Below are 18,543 nucleotides of genomic sequence, written 5' to 3'. Positions count from 1 at the left end.
TTGAAGGTTTTCAAGTTTTATTTTTTCTCGTTACTCTTTAGAGGGGTTACAGTCACCCTGCCCTTCTCCTTCCACTGGTGAATAAGCCTTTGAAACACACCAATATGGAGATGGATACAGCAGTTTACGACAGTATTGAGCCATCACAACACATCTACTGGGGTGGGAAGAAGTGCAGAAGGCAGGGGCACACAGACAAATACTGTCACCAGCCAATCATCTCACCATCAAAGGGAAAGACATGGTTAAATCAGAACACTTAACACATATTTTTTCTTACTACTTGTACAGAAGAAGAGCTAAAGGACTGTGATGCTATGAGTGGAGCCTGTGTGTAAAAGAGAAAGGAGGGGATAGAGTATGGTTGGGGTGGTCCCTTTCTGGACATGCTTTCAGCACAGCCAAGTGTCTACTCCTTGGATTGCATGTACAACAGCAGGTCAACAACACGGTTGCTGTAGCCACACTCATTATCATACCTGGAGCAGGGCACAAAGAAATGAGAGGATTAGTTCATTAAACGTACTGTTTTCTGTTTGGAAGAATTTGATTAAAATGAAGGACAAATGCAGACCCCCCCCCCACACTAACCAGGAAATGAGCTTCACAAAGTTGTCAGAGAGGGAGATGCCAGCACCAGCATCAAAGATGGAGGAGTGAGTGTCACCAATGAAGTCAGAGGAGACGACCTGCTCAAAATGGTACAGGCAGTCAGTGTCTGGTAATTCAATGAAACATCAACTGTTCAGACATTATTTGTGTCACCTGATCCTCAGTGTAACCAAGCACTCCCTTCATGGGCCCACTAGCGGCCTTCTTGACAGCTTCCTTAATCTTAGCATAGGATGCTGGCTTGGACAGGCGACAAGTCAGGTCCACCACGGACACGTCGGCCACAGGTACCCTGAACGCCATGCCCGTCAGCTTACTGGAGACAAATGAACACCATTGCCATTTGAAACTTCTTTGTGTCCGTTAACAAATCCGCATGGAGTGATTTATGTGTTTATGTTCATGTTCTTTACCCGTTAAGCTCAGGAATGACTTTGCCCACAGCCTTCGCAGCACCAGTGGACGCTGGAATGATGTTTTGGTGAGCCCCACGACCATCACGCCAGGCCTTGGCACTGGGACCATCCACTGTCTTCTGAGTGGCCGTGTAAGCATGGACTGTAGTCTACAAAAAAAAGGGAGAAGACCATCAATACAAGCAGACCCATTTCCAAACAAAATTGTGCTTGCCGTTATTGCTGTTGTCCAATTTTACTGTAGCTTACCATGAGGGCCTCCTCAATGCCAAAGTTATCGTGAATGACTTTGGCCAAGGGGGCCAGGCAGTTGGTGGTGCAGGAGGCATTGCTGTTCACAGAAACACATGTGTTATTTTTGATGAGAAGTGGCGAGTCACATCAGTCACCTGCACAAATAAATATTGAAGAAAACTTTATATTACCTGACAATCGTCATGGAGGAGGAATCGTATTTGTCCTCATTGACGCCCATGACAAACATGGGGGCATCAGGTGAAGGTGCTGACACTACCACGCGTTGAGCTCCAGCAGTAATGTGCGCCTATGGTCACGATGGAAAGGACATACTTTAGAAACTTTGAAGACGTTTTGAGCATTTATGTACGATCGAGATTGCGCATGTACATACAGATGCCTTCTCCACACTGAGGAAGACTCCGGTGGATTCCACAACGTACTTGGCACCAGCTGCGCCCCAAGGGATCTCAGCTGGCTTCATACTAGTCAAATAAAGAGGAAAATATCTTCAATAGCTCTTAAGGTGTTACAGTTAAATGTTGAACGCGCCGTCGGAGTAGAGTTTAATTATAGTGAAAAGAAATATTTTTGAAATTGCTTATATGAATCATATGAGAATGAGGATGAATTTCTGATTAGGTTAGTTCTTAAATTCAGTCTTAAGAGGACAACATCTCATCTTGTGTTTATGTCACGGGTGATTTTTAATGCGGTCACATCTGATAAATCTTCATTTGCTCAACATCATCGGCAATTTTGTGACGACTTTGAACTTACCATATGCAAGTACAGTACAGCCTGACTGCCTGATAATAGTTTCACCCATGTTCGTGAAACATGGCACACACCATTCTGGTTAGACTAGATCAGTGCTTCCCAAGTATTTTATGTCATGCCCCCCCCAGGAAGAAGAAGAAAAGATATCATGCCCCCCCATCCTCTCTCCATCCATCCCTTGCGCAACTATGAATAGAATCATTTGTCGATAAAATTGTTCTAAGTACACCTCTGCATAGCATTGTATTCTTATTAACCTATAAGAGAATTAAAAAAAAGAAATATGGACCAACTTACAAAGAATAGCTTTATTAACTGTAACAAAAATGATTTAAAGTGCATCTGAAATTCAAAAATAAAATTAAATTTTTGACTGACCATGTCAAACCATATGATACTGAAAAATAAAATTACATAAAATCAATAAATAATGCATTCTAACTGATCACCAACATTAACTCAGGAGCACAATATTAAAAAAATTAACCTGCAAAACAAAAAATAGAGTGATTTAAAAAATAAAATAAAAGATGATGTCTGCAACCAACATTTTTAGACACAGTAAGCACACCGATCTTTCCTCATCTGCCACCGTAGTCACAGTGAAGCCAAGCGCTACATACGCCTTGTCATATTTCCTCCCTTCCAATGCTCCCTGTGCAAACTCTGCCAATGAGAGTGACACTGCCCACTAATGTTGTGAGGTGCAACTGCACTTTATTCTAGGAGGGTTAAAAAAAAAAAAAAAAAAAAAAAAAAAAAAAAAAAGCATGTTCCCCGAGGTCAAACGCACCCCCCCTTGATGGAGCCTCACGCCCCCCCACCCCAGGGCGCGCCACACTATTTGAGAAACACTAGACTCTACCACAACTAATGCTCATGATTCACTGGGACTGGGAAGTATCGCGATACGTGTTGGATTTGCCACCTCTCCCATTTGCTGTCCAGCTAAATATTGGGGATGTTACCCAGATGTCTAATAATAGTAAGGCTGCTTCATTAAGTAAATTGGATTGGTTAAAATTGAGGAAAGAGGATGTGGCTGATTACTCTGTTGACCGACAACCGACTTCAGGAATTTGTATGGCCTTGGGAGGCCTGAATGTGCTCAGATCCGAGGTGTGAGGGTGCACATCATGCCGAGAATCCCTGTCCCATCAATGATGATATTGTGAACTGTCTATATGCTTCCACTGCACCTTTTCATAAACATGATGTGCTAACCAGTCGACCACCGGGCCGCCGTATGGATACATTTCAAATATCTCAGCTACAGATTCAGCCCACTGCTATCCATTAAGGGTGTGGAAAAGAATCAATATTAATCGATGCATCGATGCGCACGTGCATCGGCTCACTCACTGGGTATGACGCAATTGACGGGTGAAATCTAGATTCATCACGATGCATTGGCAGGTATCGGTAAATTCAGATTCAAGCGTCATTTTATTCATGTTAAACGTCACCTATCTGCCCTTTCCTAGGCGTAATGAATGCACCATCATTATTTCGCGTTTTGTGTTGAATACGGACGGAAGCTGTGAGTTACATACAGTGCAGTACACTACTAGCGAAACACTATGGAAGTTCGCGCAAGCAGCAGTGAGGAAACTACTGTATTTAATGCACCCTCAACATTCAGATCTTATGTTTGGAAATACTACGGCTTCGAAAAGAAAGACGGAAAGCTTGATAAAACCTCCGTAATTTGCAAAGAATGTCGCACTACGAAGCCATACAACAGCAGCACCACAAATATGCAGACAACTTAAAACGATGGCACCAACAAGTTTCCCGCCCCCTCCCCCGCCTCCCCGTCCAGTTCCTCGTTGGACACCGGAGAAACTCTTGGCAAACCAGGTCAGGATCAGAAAAAAAATCTCCTCTCATTTTGGGGGTCCCCTTGTAGCTCACTGTGACCGCGCATGGGAAAAAATATATATGGATGACTCTTTTGGACATTTCATTTTGACACTCAGTTTGCCACATTGTTTCAATTGTATTTTTTGTCCTATGGAGATGGATATTTCATATAAGACACTCAGTGAGAGTAGTCCGTGTTTACACTACAGCAACAGCTGTGAGTCTCAGGTGCCAAATTGTCTACATTTCTTTTTGCACAAAACCCAATTGCGAAAGGGCTTAAATAAGTTGTTTTACACGTTCTACAGTTTATAAGGAATAAAGTGGTCTACTTTTTGCAATACCATACTGAATTCCATCTTTTTTTAAACTTTTTTTCTTTGCGTATTTGCATCATGTTTAATTGCACAATATCACAACAAATTGCATTGTATCGTATCGGATCGCATTGATTTGAACTAAATGTGTATCGCGTCGTATCAGATCGTGAAGACTGTGAAACGTATCGCATCGCCAGAAAATTCCATGTATCGTTTAAGTATCGCATCGCTGGTAGTGCATCGAGATGTGTATCAAATCGTCCTCAGTGCAGAGATTCACATCCCTACTATCCATGTGCTTTACCGGTTTCTTGGTTCATGTCATCTTGCCCCTATTTTGTCTGTACTGTTGGTGACACACACACACCCCTCAAGTGTACTGAAAACAGTCATGTCCGCGTCTGTTTTGATTGCCTTAGTGTGTGATAAAAGGTAAGCAGTCACAGTGTGTTATCGCTTCGCTCTTCAACTTGGGCTTAATGTACACCGACTTTCATTTGAGAAACACCTTTATTTAAGCCAACAGTGCCATTTAGAGGAGTCGAAAAACAACTTTTTTATGAAGCAAATTTGAGGCTTGATTTCACCTGTGTGTTGTACCTTTTTTTTTCAATTGAATAACTGATAATATATCACGGTATATTATTTTCATGACAAAAGGCCAGCATCGCAATAGATTTATTTCCCTATCGCCCAGCACTACATGTCATTCATCAGAAATATCTCTCTTTCTAGATATGCCAGTCGTATATACTGTATTGGCAGACAGAAAAATGAAATGTCCTCCCATAAGAGGGCAAAGGGTACAATCAACCCGTGTATCCAGCTGTTACCATTCATCCAAAAGAATAAGTGATATGTCGGCTTTGTGTTCAATTAAAGCCCAAACATCACACTAAGTCAGTACATTTGTGACTAAAATGAGGGTCGACAGTTAAATTATTTCAACTTGTTGTTGGTGACGTGGTGAAAGGGTGGTGCGCACCCCGGATTACTACTGATGGCAGTAGCAGTACGTCCCTGGAGCGAACAAGATTGTGCCTGCGGTAAAAAAAGGCAAAATATTTCTCGATCTGATCAAACCGATCAAATCTGTGTGTGGAAAGTCCACGGCGCAGCAGGAAAAATTGGGACAATAATGGCAATGAATCGAGAGTTTATGTTTATGTCCATGCCTACCATTGGAAGACTGAGATGACGTGGCCATCCACAACCAGCTTGTCATTCTCTTTGCGCACATCACCCTTGTAGGAGCCATGGGTGGAGTCATACTTGAACATGTAGACCTAAAAGGCAGGTGCAATGACATTGCTCAGTATGGACGGTTTTGATCAGCGGGCGCACATTTGAACTGAATAACAGGCACGAGTGTTCTACGCTTTAGCAGAGTTCCATATCTGCTAGTTACACCCACATGGGCCAAAACACATTTCATTCTCTCACCATGTAGTCCAGGTCGATGAAGGGGTCATTTATGGCCACAACATTGATTTTCTTCTGAAGGCAGGCCCTCAACACAAGGCGACCAATACGACCGAAGCTACAAAAAAAAAAAAAAAAGGACAAAGACATTCTTAGTTTTCTTTCACAGTCATTCCTAGAATGGAAAATTTAAATGCATTCCAATGCATCTTGTAACAGTGTGCCTCAAACAATTGGTGTTCCCTCACTTTTCGCAGGTGATTGGTTTTATGCCCCCTAGCAATTTGTGATTTCTGTGAAGTCAAGGTTAAATTTTTGTGAGCGAGATTTACGCTTCAATTAAGCAATTATGAACCCACTTTCATTGTTCCCATCCTTCTAAACGCTTGTTACACTTAACACATCCATTCATTCATTCATTCATTGTCTGAACCGCTTTATCCTCACAAGGGTCACGGGGCGTGCTGGAGCCTATTTCAGCTGTCTAAGGGCAGTAGGCAGCCAATCGCAGGGCACACAGAGACGAACAACCATCCACGCTCACACTCACACTTAAGGACAATTTGGAGTGTTCAATCAGCCTGCCATGCATGTTTTTGGAATGTGAGAGTAACCCGGAGGACCCGGAGAAAACCCACACAGGCCCGGGGAGAACATACAAACTCCAGACGGGGAGGCCGGAGCTGAAATTGAAACCATGACCTCTGCACTGTGAGGTTGACACGCTAACCACTGGACCACTACTTAATACGCCTTTTAAATCGTTGTGCAAAGCTAAAGTTTGTTGCCATCACTACTGTTGCTTCCTCGTCATTGTCTTTTAAAGAAGAAGCATTTGCGCCGGAATTAGTCATGGCAACTAACTTTCGCATAAATCCACTAGGATTGTACCTTTGGCTACAACATGGCACGGGATAAAAAACATTTAAATGTAGTTATCAGTTGACAAGTCGTCGTCCTTGTAGACTGTAGGGAAGAAGATGCGCGCCCTGCTCACGTCAATTTCTGAAGGTGCAGCCGTTTACTTGTACTGCCTGCATTGGACTCCGTTTTTTGCGGCACTAAGGAATTGAACGGCAGATTTGAACATCGTTCTGACTTTCTGAACGGTCCGAGTGAAGCAGCGCATTTTGCTCACAAACGAAAACCAGCGATGGTGTGAAGGCCACGAAGTAGCGAGGGAACATTGTACAACAAAATTCCCAGACCAGCTATAATTAAGGCAACCTGAACATATTTTGATGAGATTTAGACTTTTCTTCCAACAATTGCAGAATGCTTGAACCATTATGCAACCTCCAACATCCTTAAGCCAAATGTGTGTTTCTAACGCACCCGTTGATTCCAACACAGAGCTCTGGCATGGTTGCTGTTTCTCGGGGTGTACTGGGTTACCTGGAAAGAAGAATAAAACCAACATAAGGCTTGTTAACAAAAACTTTGTGCTATGCAGTAACTTGAGCTTACACCAAAGAAATCTCTTGTTGTGTATGCGAGCTACTGAATGCGTAAAATACTCAAATTGGACCACACTGTGACATGTCTTCATCTCAGGAAGTTGAATGTGAGGGAGTGTTTCAGTGCAGTGTCGGAAAAATACAGGTTTTGAACTGTACCATAAGTAGTGGTATTGTGTCGTGCATGGACATGTTTAGAAAACAATGGTGACGATGAGAAGGCAGGGAAAATGCAGGGAAGGAGGTTGCACACTGCAAACAGATCAAACCGGACACGAAAGCTGGCATGCATTCAGCTATGTGATCCTCCTTCTCCAGGGCTGGGCTTTTTTTTGGAGGGGGATTAACGCGTGTTCACCTGGTGAGCTCAACTAACTTGAGGCACTGCAGGTTGTCCTTGACACTGCTTGGATGTCATTTTGGACTGCTATAATCTCCTTAACTGTTGTATGCCTATAAGTGGGTGTCACTCAGTTTAGACAAGCTATCAACTGGTAAACTCATAAGGGGTGCACTTAAAATAAAAAGATGGGATAAAACATACTTGAACAATATTTTGTGTCACTTGAAATAATGGTTAAAAACAAATAAAATAACACCCAGGTTACTAGCGAAGTGTGCATGTGTTACAAGTACTCCCTGTTTGATGTGATTTAATTGAAACCTGTCCGCCATTTTGTATGGTGTTGCCCTTTCTAACAAACAAGGTCAGAAAAGGATACAAGCCAATGTGACGCCATGCTCCCTCCTCTCTCTTCTACAGTTACATCACCGTTTGTGTGTATAGAAAAAAAAATCACCTCCCATCTTGACGTTTCCTTCCTTTGCTGGCCCTGCCTTAGATTTTGGGAAGACTCGCTTTCTAAAACAAAATGGCTCCTTTGCAGATAAATCAACTACATTTGCAACCCAGATTGGCAAGATTAGTCAGGCTTTCAGAAATTAGGTTTTAGCAACATCTAAAAGGGCATGAGCTCAACTTTCCAATGGTTTATCAAGCATTGCACGGAGCTGTTCAAAACATCACAAAAATGGGATCCAAGATGGCGGACAGTGCGGCAACGCTCCTGCCATTTTGTTTTTTTACTACCGGTACTTGCAATTACTATTACTCTTTACACAATTACTACGAGGCGGCCCGGTAGCCCAGTGGTTAGCACGTCGGCTTCACAGTGCAGAGGTACCGGGTTCGATTCCAGCTCCGGCCTCCCTGTGTGGAGTTTGCATGCTCTCCCCGGGCCTGCGTGGGTTTTCTCCGGGTGCTCCGGTTTCCTCCCACATTCCAAAAATATGCATGGCAGGCTGATTGAACACTCTAAATTGTCCCTAGGTGTGAGTGTGAGCGTGGATGGTTGTTCGTCTATGTGTGCCCTGCGATTGGCTGGCAACCGATTCAGGGTGTCTCCCGCCTACTGCCCGGAGACGGCTGGGATGGGCTCCAGCACCCCCCGCGACCCTAGTGAGGATCAAGCGGAACGGAAGATAATTACTACAGACATGAATAGGTAGCCTCGAGTGACGCTACACTGGAGGGAGGGGGTGGGGGGTGCAACAATTCATGGTTGAAAAAAACTGTAGTTTTGGGGCTTTTATCCAAATGATAAATATTGACAGCACATGCTTTGGTGTTTGGGAAAGTGAAACACAAAAACACACCTCATGGAAATCAGTTGAGAAATGTGCCATGAGAGTACAGCTGCAACAACCCAAGTAGATGCTGTGTCGTTAAAATAGGAGTACCGGTACAGTATTATGCTCTCTCACATGCAAATGGGTATGTGATCTGAAATTTAGTTTGAACAGTACTGTAGTCGTTAAAGTCATATGAAAACTTCATTTTACACTTTGAACTCAATCAAATGACAAACAGACTGATCCAGTATTCAGGACACACTCTCTCACTCCACACATTACATCAGTGTACAGAGGCTGCATTGTGCCTGGCAGACTAGTCAAGTCAAAAGTTGTGAGCAGCAGCTTAAAATCTGCTGCTCCTCATTAAATGGAGAGGGGGAGGCGGACACTGATTCTCTAATGGTCGCGTAGCCACACAACTACCTGTACTTTACTCCTGCAAGTACAGAACGGGCAAGGACACAATTTTTCTGTTCTGTTCTTTTCTCTTCCTCCAAATGATTGCCACAGGTTGTCATTTCTGTTTCATCATTTTAATTGTTACAATTCAGCACCCAACTTCCATTATGCTACAGTATTTTTCCTTTTTTCTGTTCTTTTGTCAGCCCTGTCCACCTCCTTTGGCACACATTGCCCTCCCTCCGAGCTGTGACCCATTTAGTGAGGATAATGGGTGAGAGTCGACGGGGCCATGGCTGGGAAAATGGCTCTTGGCCAAATAACACTCTTCCATTTTCTATTGGAAGAGAGGGGAAAAAAAGGAAAATAAAAAAATAAAAAAAAAGATAATCGTAAGGACCTACAATTCTTTCGTCAAATACCAAAAGCCACAACAGATAATTTTATTGCCACTCTTCAGCTTTTTTCCCCTGGCTGTCATCTTTCTGAAAATTGAAACTTTAACCTTCTTACTTTATCGCTCCCACAAACTTGATCACAAAAGTTTTTTTCCAGTGCAGTGAGATAACTTGCTTTTTTCACTTGTGGCCCACCTCCCGAAGAAACAAGGCAAAGACTTTGGTGACAATTGCAGTCCTTTCATAACAGAAGAACTCTGACTATCTTTCCATGCCCAGTTTGTAGCAAATGTCACCTTGCCGATATTCTTGTTCAGCACCATCCCGCCACCACACATCCAGGCTGCACAGTCAGCAAGCTTTACACTTCCTGCGAGCCATGCACAACTGACACGTCTGCTCTTTGTGTCAGTGGCATGCTTGATCAGCAGCTACCATAAAGACTATGTTGGTGGCATTTTTGGCTTGTCATGCACATGACAAGTTGTACTACGCCCCCGGCAGCGTTTCGTTTTTTAGATCACTGATGATTTTTGGCAAAAAGATGACCAACTTAAATAGCCAAATTAAATAAATAAATAAATAAAAATAAATAACTCCCCACCCCAATGCATTTCAATGGGCATCTATTACATACACATTTTCAAAATTCATGCGCTGGCATGGCACTTATTCCCTACAAATGACTACTCAACTGCAATGATATTGCAGGGTCCGATACAAAGCCTTTTTGAGTGGTGGAACCAGCCCAAATGTTAAACAATGCTTAACAAAATGAAATACTTTATTAATTTTAATAAAGTAAAATCAAAAGATGTATTCATATTGAATATGTTTAAAATGTCATTTTCACCTTGGTGTCCAGAATTTATAGAAACCCCTTTTGAACACACAATAAAATGACATTTTAAAATAAATAAAATGAAACAACTACCTAGTGCCAACAAAAGGTTTAAACTACATGGTTGTCCAATTTATTTTCATGTGCAACAGCTTAAATTGAATACAACCATGCTTCAAGTAACATTGAGGATTGGTAATATCTACCATTTTTATTAGAGTTTTACAAATCCCCGTTTACTTCAACTGTAGTGTCTCAGTCTGAACAATGGGCAGTGCCAATGTCATAACATACATGAAAAGACAACAGAGGAAGAAAAGCCCCCCCCCCCCAAAAAAAAGAATGTTGACTGAATTATTGGATACAACTTTATTGTCAAATGTGCTGTACAGCACAGATGAAATTATATGATGACTGCACCAATTGTTGAGAAACAACACAGATCAAACTCGAAAGTCTGGTTCAGACCCAGACAGCTACTCCTGTCAAACGTGAACGACCCCCTGCCCCGAAAAAAAAGTGACTTCCAAAATCAATATTCCTTGCATTGCTTACACAAGCCATTCTGTCAAGATTAGGCTTTGTATTATGTTGAACGACAGAGCTAAAATGTGACCTTATGTAAATACGTCATACATAATTATGGATATATGGTCGTATAATATAGATTTACGTGTAATAAATAATGAGACCAGTGTTATTTATGTGGTTTTACCTGACATGGTTTGAGTACCAGTACAGAAAATTAAATTAAAACATCGGCCAATTATTTTCGCCATGTATGAGAGCAATAATCGGCCGATTTAATCAGCCTGATTATTTGGCCAGGCCCGAGTTTTTAACGCTTGACGCCTTTACTGACACAACCCACCCAAATTTTTTATTGTTTTTATTTATTTATTTTTTAAATCCAGACTTTGGTGGGACCAGCAGTGGCTGGGCATTGTTCCCTAGAAAATTCACTCCAACAAGGCCAATTTTTAAAATTAGCATAAACTAAAAAGTAACACATTAACATACAAGACAGCGTACACGGCACAGGACTGCACAAGCACATGAAAAGAATCAAAGGCGCGCCCTCAGCCTGCAGAGGATTCAAGAGCAGACTTGTCATGTAATGACTCTGCAGAGGCTATGCAGGTAGGGAAACACTGCCCCCCTTGAAGAACGTTAACACAATGCACCATTTGTTAAACCAGGAGAGATTAAATAACCGATTATGTCTGATACATGGTAATTTTTTTACAAGTATTGCACATGAGAGTTTTTCTTACATTGGCATTTAAATGAGATTTTTCTTCTCATCACTGGCAGCAAATAAACATATGGAATGTGTAGAATTTTCAATTAACAATTTCCACTGGCAATAATCATAAATAGTACTTGCTAGTTAGGGAACTTAACACTCCATTACATTACAGACATGCATAAAAACTTCAGATGTAGAATTCTACTATTGAAACAACATCAATGCTTGTCATACGTGGCATGCATCTTCCAAATCATCACGAGGCCCGAAAAACGCTGCTAACCGATATGGTCCAGACAACAACAAGACTAAGCAACTGCAGGCCAGTGATGATGACTTTCAGTTACGACTTGCACAATGGACTCAGTGACATTACTGCATCTCAACTTTATCTGAGATACGAGAAATTAGTTAGTCGCAAATCTGTGTTGTAATAGCAGCTGCAGGCCTGCACCGACCTTCCCCGGCTGGAGTTATGACCTTCAGCTATGAGACAGGGTCTTGCAGAGCTACATCTGTACGCCATACGTATCCGGACACAGTATGCTCACGTCAGACATAGCTGTATTATTGAAATAAACAAATCAAACAGGTATGGGCTAAGCTAATTGAAAACGATAGTTTTTTTCCGTTCAAGTTTAAAACAAAACAAAATGTGGCACGTTGTTTTGTGATCATTTGGCATAGAAGTAAATTATATCAGGTAAAAAAAATAAAAATAAAATAAAACGTCCAGTTACTACATCACGCCAAGGAAAATGCGCATGCACAAGCGTCCCACAGAGCGACACGCCAGACTTCACTAGGAAATGACACGCAGGCACGTCGTTCTTTTCGACCAGAGTTTAACCATCGTTTCCCCACTGTAGGATCACAGCCAAATAACAGGGCTTCAAATCAATCCTGCACGTTTTGGCATCACCAAATGATAGCCATTTCAGGGTATTTCTCTGTAATCGTTTCAAATGCAGTCTGTGGAGTCTGGTGGGTTACGTAATACGGACGCCAGTTCACTTCCGCAAAGATGCAGCAAAAGGAGGCGCCACTGTCACCTAGCAAGGCTGCTCCTGCTTCAGACACATGCCCTCATACCGCACTAAATTCTTAGAAATGACTTTCACCGATGAAACTACGATTTCCGTTTTGAATATTTCAAAATTAACCGTGAAGACCAAATGATGCAACAACGCATGGATGACACAACAAGTAGCCTGACGCCATGACCGCATCCCCTCCAATGCTCGGGTTTATCCTCCATTCCAGGAAGAAGTAAACCTTAGTTCAAGCAAAATGCAATATTAAACGCTCTTAATATTACCCACTCGCCACCCTACGCCAATATAAGTTGATAACGAGTATCTGAAAAGAACACGCACGGGGAAATGATGATTATATTGAGCTTCCGCAAGCTTAAAGGGCGCCGAGCATGGATATATAGCACCATGTCGTCGTCTCCTTTCCTTAGGCAAGGCTGCACTGTACACCGACAGAAAAGCGAGCTTGAGAAACTCTATGGCTCCTCTTTACGATGACGTACAAACCACGCGTTAATTCAAATCATCCACAGTTTCACGCTGTTGAATACAGGTTTCATGCTTTTGATAGTTTGAAACAAATAAGCGCTAAAGTAGGCTTATGCCTTACCTCGACAACGGATACCTCTTTGAATATGAGTGCGCAATCTACTGGGCCGCCTTCCGCTTTTATAGATGACACGTGACTCCCTGAGCCAGGTTTCCCTGGCGACGTGACGTCATGCCATCTTTGCTGCCGGCATCCATTCTGAATCAGGCAAATCCTGTTTTACGTCAACATCAGTCAGAAATAACAACCGTAACATACGATCCATGTTTCAAAAAGATATTTCAAAAATCCCACACCTTATTACCTACTGGTCTGGCTTTGTTGATAATCTACACTGCGGAAAATACATATACCATACAAATACCTCCTGACTAATAAAGTAAGGGAATCGCTTTTAAAATGATACACAAATACTATCCCACCAAGCATTAACTTCTAAGGTTCAAGAAATACATCTCTGTTGATTGTTCATTTTGTGGAATGTACCCTGAAACAATGGTTCACTTGTTCTGGCAATGCCAGTATACCAACACATTTTGGAAAGTTGTATCCAGATTTATCATTGAACAGATTGACTCTGACTTTATGCTATACTGGAAAAATGTGGGTTCTACAAAAGTAAGGAAAAAAACACGAAACAAAGCTTCATTATGAATTTAATAATCATTCTCGCTACGTTCCATATCCACAAATCCAGATGGAATCAGTCAAAACCTCTTTTCTTGATTTTTGAAGCAGAAACAAAGCAGTACCTGAGTTCTATTATGGATTCCCAAAACAAGAAAGCTGTTAAGACTCTGGCTATACGCTCCTTATTGGAAAATTAATTCATTCATCTTCCGAGCCGCTTGATCCTCACAAGGGTCGCAGGGGGTGCTGGAGCCTATCCATAGCTGTTTTCGGGCAGTAGGCGGGGGACACCCTGAATCAGTTGCCAGCCAATCGCAGGGCACACAGAAACGAACAACCATTCGCACTCACACTCACACCTAGGGACAATTTAGAGTGTTCAATCAGCCTGCCACGCATGTTTTTGGAATGTGGGAGGAAACCGGAGCACCCGGAGAAAACCCACGCAGGCCCGGGGAGAAGATGCAAACTCCACACAGGGAGGCCGGAGCTGGAATCGAACCCGGTACCTCTGCACTGTGAAGCCGACCTGTTAACCACTGGGCTACCGGGCCGCTCTTATTTGAAAATTTTGTCTAAAAATCCACTGGCTTCTTTTTTTCTTTAAATGTTTGTAATATGTGTATGTATTAATAACATTTTCGTTTTGTTTTCTGTTTCCTGAGAATTGTATTCTGACTTGTTCAATTAAAAAAAACATTCTGAATCAGGCACAACCTACTGAACCATCTTCCGCTTTTATAGATGACATGTTCAATAGATGACACGTGACTCACTGAGCCGGGTTACACTGGCGACGTGACTGCAAGCCATCCTTTGCTGCCAGCGTCCATTCTGAATCAAGCACAGCACACGTCCGCATGTTGCTGTCCGCCATAGTAACGAAGCGGCACATTCACGTATTTTACACGAGGCGGTGCAGGAATGGAGAAGAAATTATGAAATCACAAGCAAATCACAAGTACAATGACAATATAAATCCGAAAATGATAATGAAATATCAGTCGTGATGAAATAGTAAGTGCAATGGCACTTAATTGAACGGTTCCACGTCGCAATTATAGAAATTTATGAAGTACGGATTTGGTTCGGCAATCGGTGTATATTTTTCTGGAAACTTCATAGCTATAAATTACAACGCATGGTGATATACTCTAAAATTGTCCGCAGGTGTCAATGTGAGTGTGAATGGATGTTCCTTTATTTGTGCCCTGCGACTGGTTGGCGATCAGACTCCAGAGTGTAGCATAGGCTCTAGCATGCCTGCAATAGTCGAAAATGCGTGGATGGATGGACGGCTGGATGATAAAATAAGTATGGCGCAAGATTTGATCAAAACCTTATTTAAGAGGAAAAGAGTAAATACATTTTTTTAATCATGTCAGTGTTTCACATGAACATATGTTATTAACAACATATAATAGCCTCGTTAAAGGTAATTTGAGTAACTTTGTCATTTCAGAAGTGTGATTCAAAATGGTTTCCTTTTGCATTTATCAGTCCCCAAGAAGTCGCTCTAAGCTTCAGAAAGGCTCATTAGGCCCAAGTCTGTAGAGTCACTCTATATCGGGCACAATCCCCTCTGTGTTAACACCAAATATATGTTATCTGTGCATTGTGAGTGTGGTGCACCATACAGGTAGGTTATTATACAAGATGTGCAAGTTGACTGGAAATGAAATATCAATCCAACAGTGACGTGGTGTTCTTCATTAACATGTAATTTACCGGGAGATAAGTTGCTGGTTTAGTTTCCATCCCTGACTGGTTTGTTACCGTCCTGCTCGCTTGCACAAGTGTCACAAGTCTGCGCAAATGTACGTGCAGTAAGGATGTGTACACTCTGTACACTGTACAGCATGGGAAATCCGAGCAGCGCAACATCCCTTCGCTCTTGTGGTTATATATACGGTCACTATTTGATCATGAAAGTATTGGGAAACCGACCTATTCATCCGTCCCGATGCTATCTGACTGTTTAAAATGTTCTACTCCTAAATAATCCCCAGAAACTCGTGTCTTCAAACGTTGGCTTTTCAAGTGTGGGAGTTTTTAACCAGCTGAATGAATGGCTGACTGTGAACTCTCGCTATGACTCATCAAAACTCAAATATGAAGCGATGGCGACATCTACTGGGCATGTATTGTTGTAGGCAAAGTTTTAGATGCGAATCATTTTTTAAAATGATCAATACATACAGGAACTTGGCTGCTTTAGCATCTATAATGAATCTTTTACACACACACACACACACACACACACACACACACACACACACACACACACACACACACACACACACACACACACACACACACACACACACACACACAATTATCTACAGTATCTATCCCAGTCCCTATCCCTCTCCCGCTCGTGGTACAATTGGGGTGAGCTCTGGTGGTGGTCGTGCTGGATGAGATGGTGGCGCTGGTGGTGGGAGAAGGACAACGATGAGGAGGAATGAAACGAGTGGTGTGCCTCCCTCTCCTCGGTTCCTCCCCATCGCCACCGCCATTACCAAGTGCGAGGACGAATCGCTCCTATTGTTCTCTTCCTCTACCACCGCCGCTGCTGCTTTTTGTTGTTGCGCGACCTCCAACTGGGTCCCAAAGCGGCTCCTAAAGCCGCAGCGACCCAGGTACCTGCAGTCCCAGTTATCGGCCGTTGACTGGGAACTGTTTGAAGCCAGAAGGCACGACCAACACCGCTTGGAGCTTGTTCCCGAGTTAGGCCGCCGCTGCTGTGTTGTGGCTGCTGCTGTTGTGGCTGCGTCACAATGTGGCGGGAGTTCCCTCATGGGGTGCACCCCGTAGTTCCAGTGGCTGGCAGAATGGGGGACCGGGTGAGGCGCGTTGGGGTAACCCTGCTTGGAGTAGCCGTCGACCGGGAGGTGTGTTACAAGTTATACAGAGTCGACATTTTATAGACCAGTTTCAATGTTTGCAAAGAACAATGACGTCATGAAGATGCGCTGGATTGGCTGGCAACCGGTTCAGGGTGTACCCCGCCGACAGCCCGAAGACGGCTGGGCTAGGCTCCAGCACCCACCGCGACCCTTGTGAGGATAAATGGATCGGAAGATGGATGGATGGGCAACAATCACATTTAGGGAATTAAGAGCATTCTATTAACCTATCATGCGTGTTTTTGGAATGTAGGAAGAAACAGGAAATTTGCACAGGCACTCTGAGAACATGTAAACTCCACACAAGAAGGCTGGAGCTCGACCTCTGTACAGTGAGGCAGATGCACCTACATGTCATTAAATGAGATGAAATGTATTGAAAACACAGTGCTTTCCGGGACTAGTAGTGATTGAATCTTGCTCGTATGGCCGGCGGTTGGCGACTTCTTGCTCTGAATAAAGTTGCATTGTCGGCCTATCGTATCATTTTTGGTGGGTGTTGATGCAAACTGTTAGGGTTTAAAATGCCCCCTTTGTCAGTAGACCTATGGAGTAAAGCAAATTGGTCGTACGCTTTGCAACCACAGCCATTCAGTCTTTGTGGCTATTCAAACTTGATCAATCAGTATATTAGTAACCATTTTAATTGTAATTCATCTCACTGTATGGTGAACATAAAATATCTTGTGAGACAGTTTCCTGATCATGACTGCATTCAGTCTGGCCGTTATCACATGCTATCTTAAATTGAATCAATAGGGGGCGGTGTTGTCTTGATCACAACGTCAGAAGCGCTCACGATCATCTTCACTTCATGTGATTAATTTAACCCTGGAGAACCCGCGGGGTCAAATTTGGCCCCTATATATTCTGCTCCTCAAATGCTACCCTTAAATCCCAAAGGGTCAAATTTGGCCCTAATCGTAAATTAGGATTAAAGCATTTAATATTTGAAAAAACACATTTTGGTCTTCAGTGAACATATAGCAGTCATTTAATGTATAATTCATCAATTCCAAAGAAGAAGAAAGAAGGTTCTCCAGGGTTAAATTGGATTGGAATTATTTTACATATTTGCAGTGAAAATGCAGCTTCAGTCAACAAACAGTTTATCTTGCTGCAAACTCCGTATGCAGTACACATGTGTCAGTCTTCAGAAATCAGAAAAAAACTTACACAACATTCTCTTCCCATATTCAAATCCCATCTCAAAACCCACCTATTTAAAATCGCATACTCAATTTAAATTCATCTCTTCTTTTATTATTTGTAATTTTATCTGTGGCTTTATTGTTTTGTTCTTGATTGTAAAGTGTACTTAGGTGTTTTGAAAGGCACTTAGAAATAAAATGTATTATTATTTTCTTTTAGCAGCAAAACGACAACAACAAACAAACAAAAAATACGTTCTTCACCTGACAACTATTTTCATTATTTCACAATAACCGTATGGTTTGTATTGAAAGAATATCCTCTCAATGGACACTTCATTAGGTACCTTTGTAAAATAATGAGATCCAGAGGGTACATAAGCAGAACCCCCCACCCCCAACAATACATAATGCAGTACATTTCTTCACCACTGTAAATAATATAATACCACACATATAGTGTAAACAAACAGACTAAAATGACACCAAAAAACATAATGTGGTGGAAGCGCTTTGTTTTTAAAAAAAACAACCAAATAATACGGTGTGTTCATTTCACAAAGGATAAAAACCTACTGCAAGATGGCCATTCATCCAAGTATGTAGGATATTTCCCTTTATTTTATTTGATGTCTTTTTG

General features: G+C 42.2%; 1 protein-coding gene across 1 annotated transcript; it reads right to left on the bottom strand.

Annotated features, from left to right (window-relative positions):
- Nucleotides 1–13,405, bottom strand: gapdhs (glyceraldehyde-3-phosphate dehydrogenase, spermatogenic). Its single transcript, XM_052064818.1, has 11 exons — nt 13,274–13,405; nt 6,986–7,045; nt 5,672–5,768; nt 5,408–5,514; nt 1,660–1,750; nt 1,454–1,572; nt 1,278–1,359; nt 1,026–1,177; nt 766–928; nt 592–689; nt 1–479 (listed from the first exon to the last, which is right to left on the bottom strand). Exons 2-11 carry the CDS (start codon nt 7,012–7,014, stop codon nt 410–412), a joined length of 1,008 nt encoding a protein of 335 aa, XP_051920778.1. The 5' UTR covers nt 7,015–7,045; nt 13,274–13,405; the 3' UTR covers nt 1–409.
- Nucleotides 13,406–18,543: the final 5,138 nt, after the last annotated feature.

Source organism: Hippocampus zosterae, chromosome 5 (genome assembly GCF_025434085.1).
Source record: "Hippocampus zosterae strain Florida chromosome 5, ASM2543408v3, whole genome shotgun sequence".
Classification (NCBI taxonomy): domain Eukaryota; kingdom Metazoa; phylum Chordata; class Actinopteri; order Syngnathiformes; family Syngnathidae; genus Hippocampus; species Hippocampus zosterae.
The sequence above is the reverse complement of the archived record's forward strand: the minus strand, read 5'-3'. Positions and strand labels throughout refer to the sequence as shown.

What these genes read in the sequence shown, in the direction of transcription:
- gapdhs (XM_052064818.1), bottom strand. Translation starts at nt 7,014, where the DNA reads ATGCCAGAGCTCTGTGTTGGAATCAACGG. An exon ending in GTCATCTCAGTCTTCCAATG is followed by an intron (nt 1,751 to 5,407) that starts GTAGGCATGGAC and finishes TTATTTGACTAG; the next exon opens with TATGAAGCCAGCTGAGATCC. An exon ending in TCCTCCATGACGATTGTCAG is followed by an intron (nt 1,360 to 1,453) that starts GTAATATAAAGT and finishes TTCTGTGAACAG; the next exon opens with CAATGCCTCCTGCACCACCA.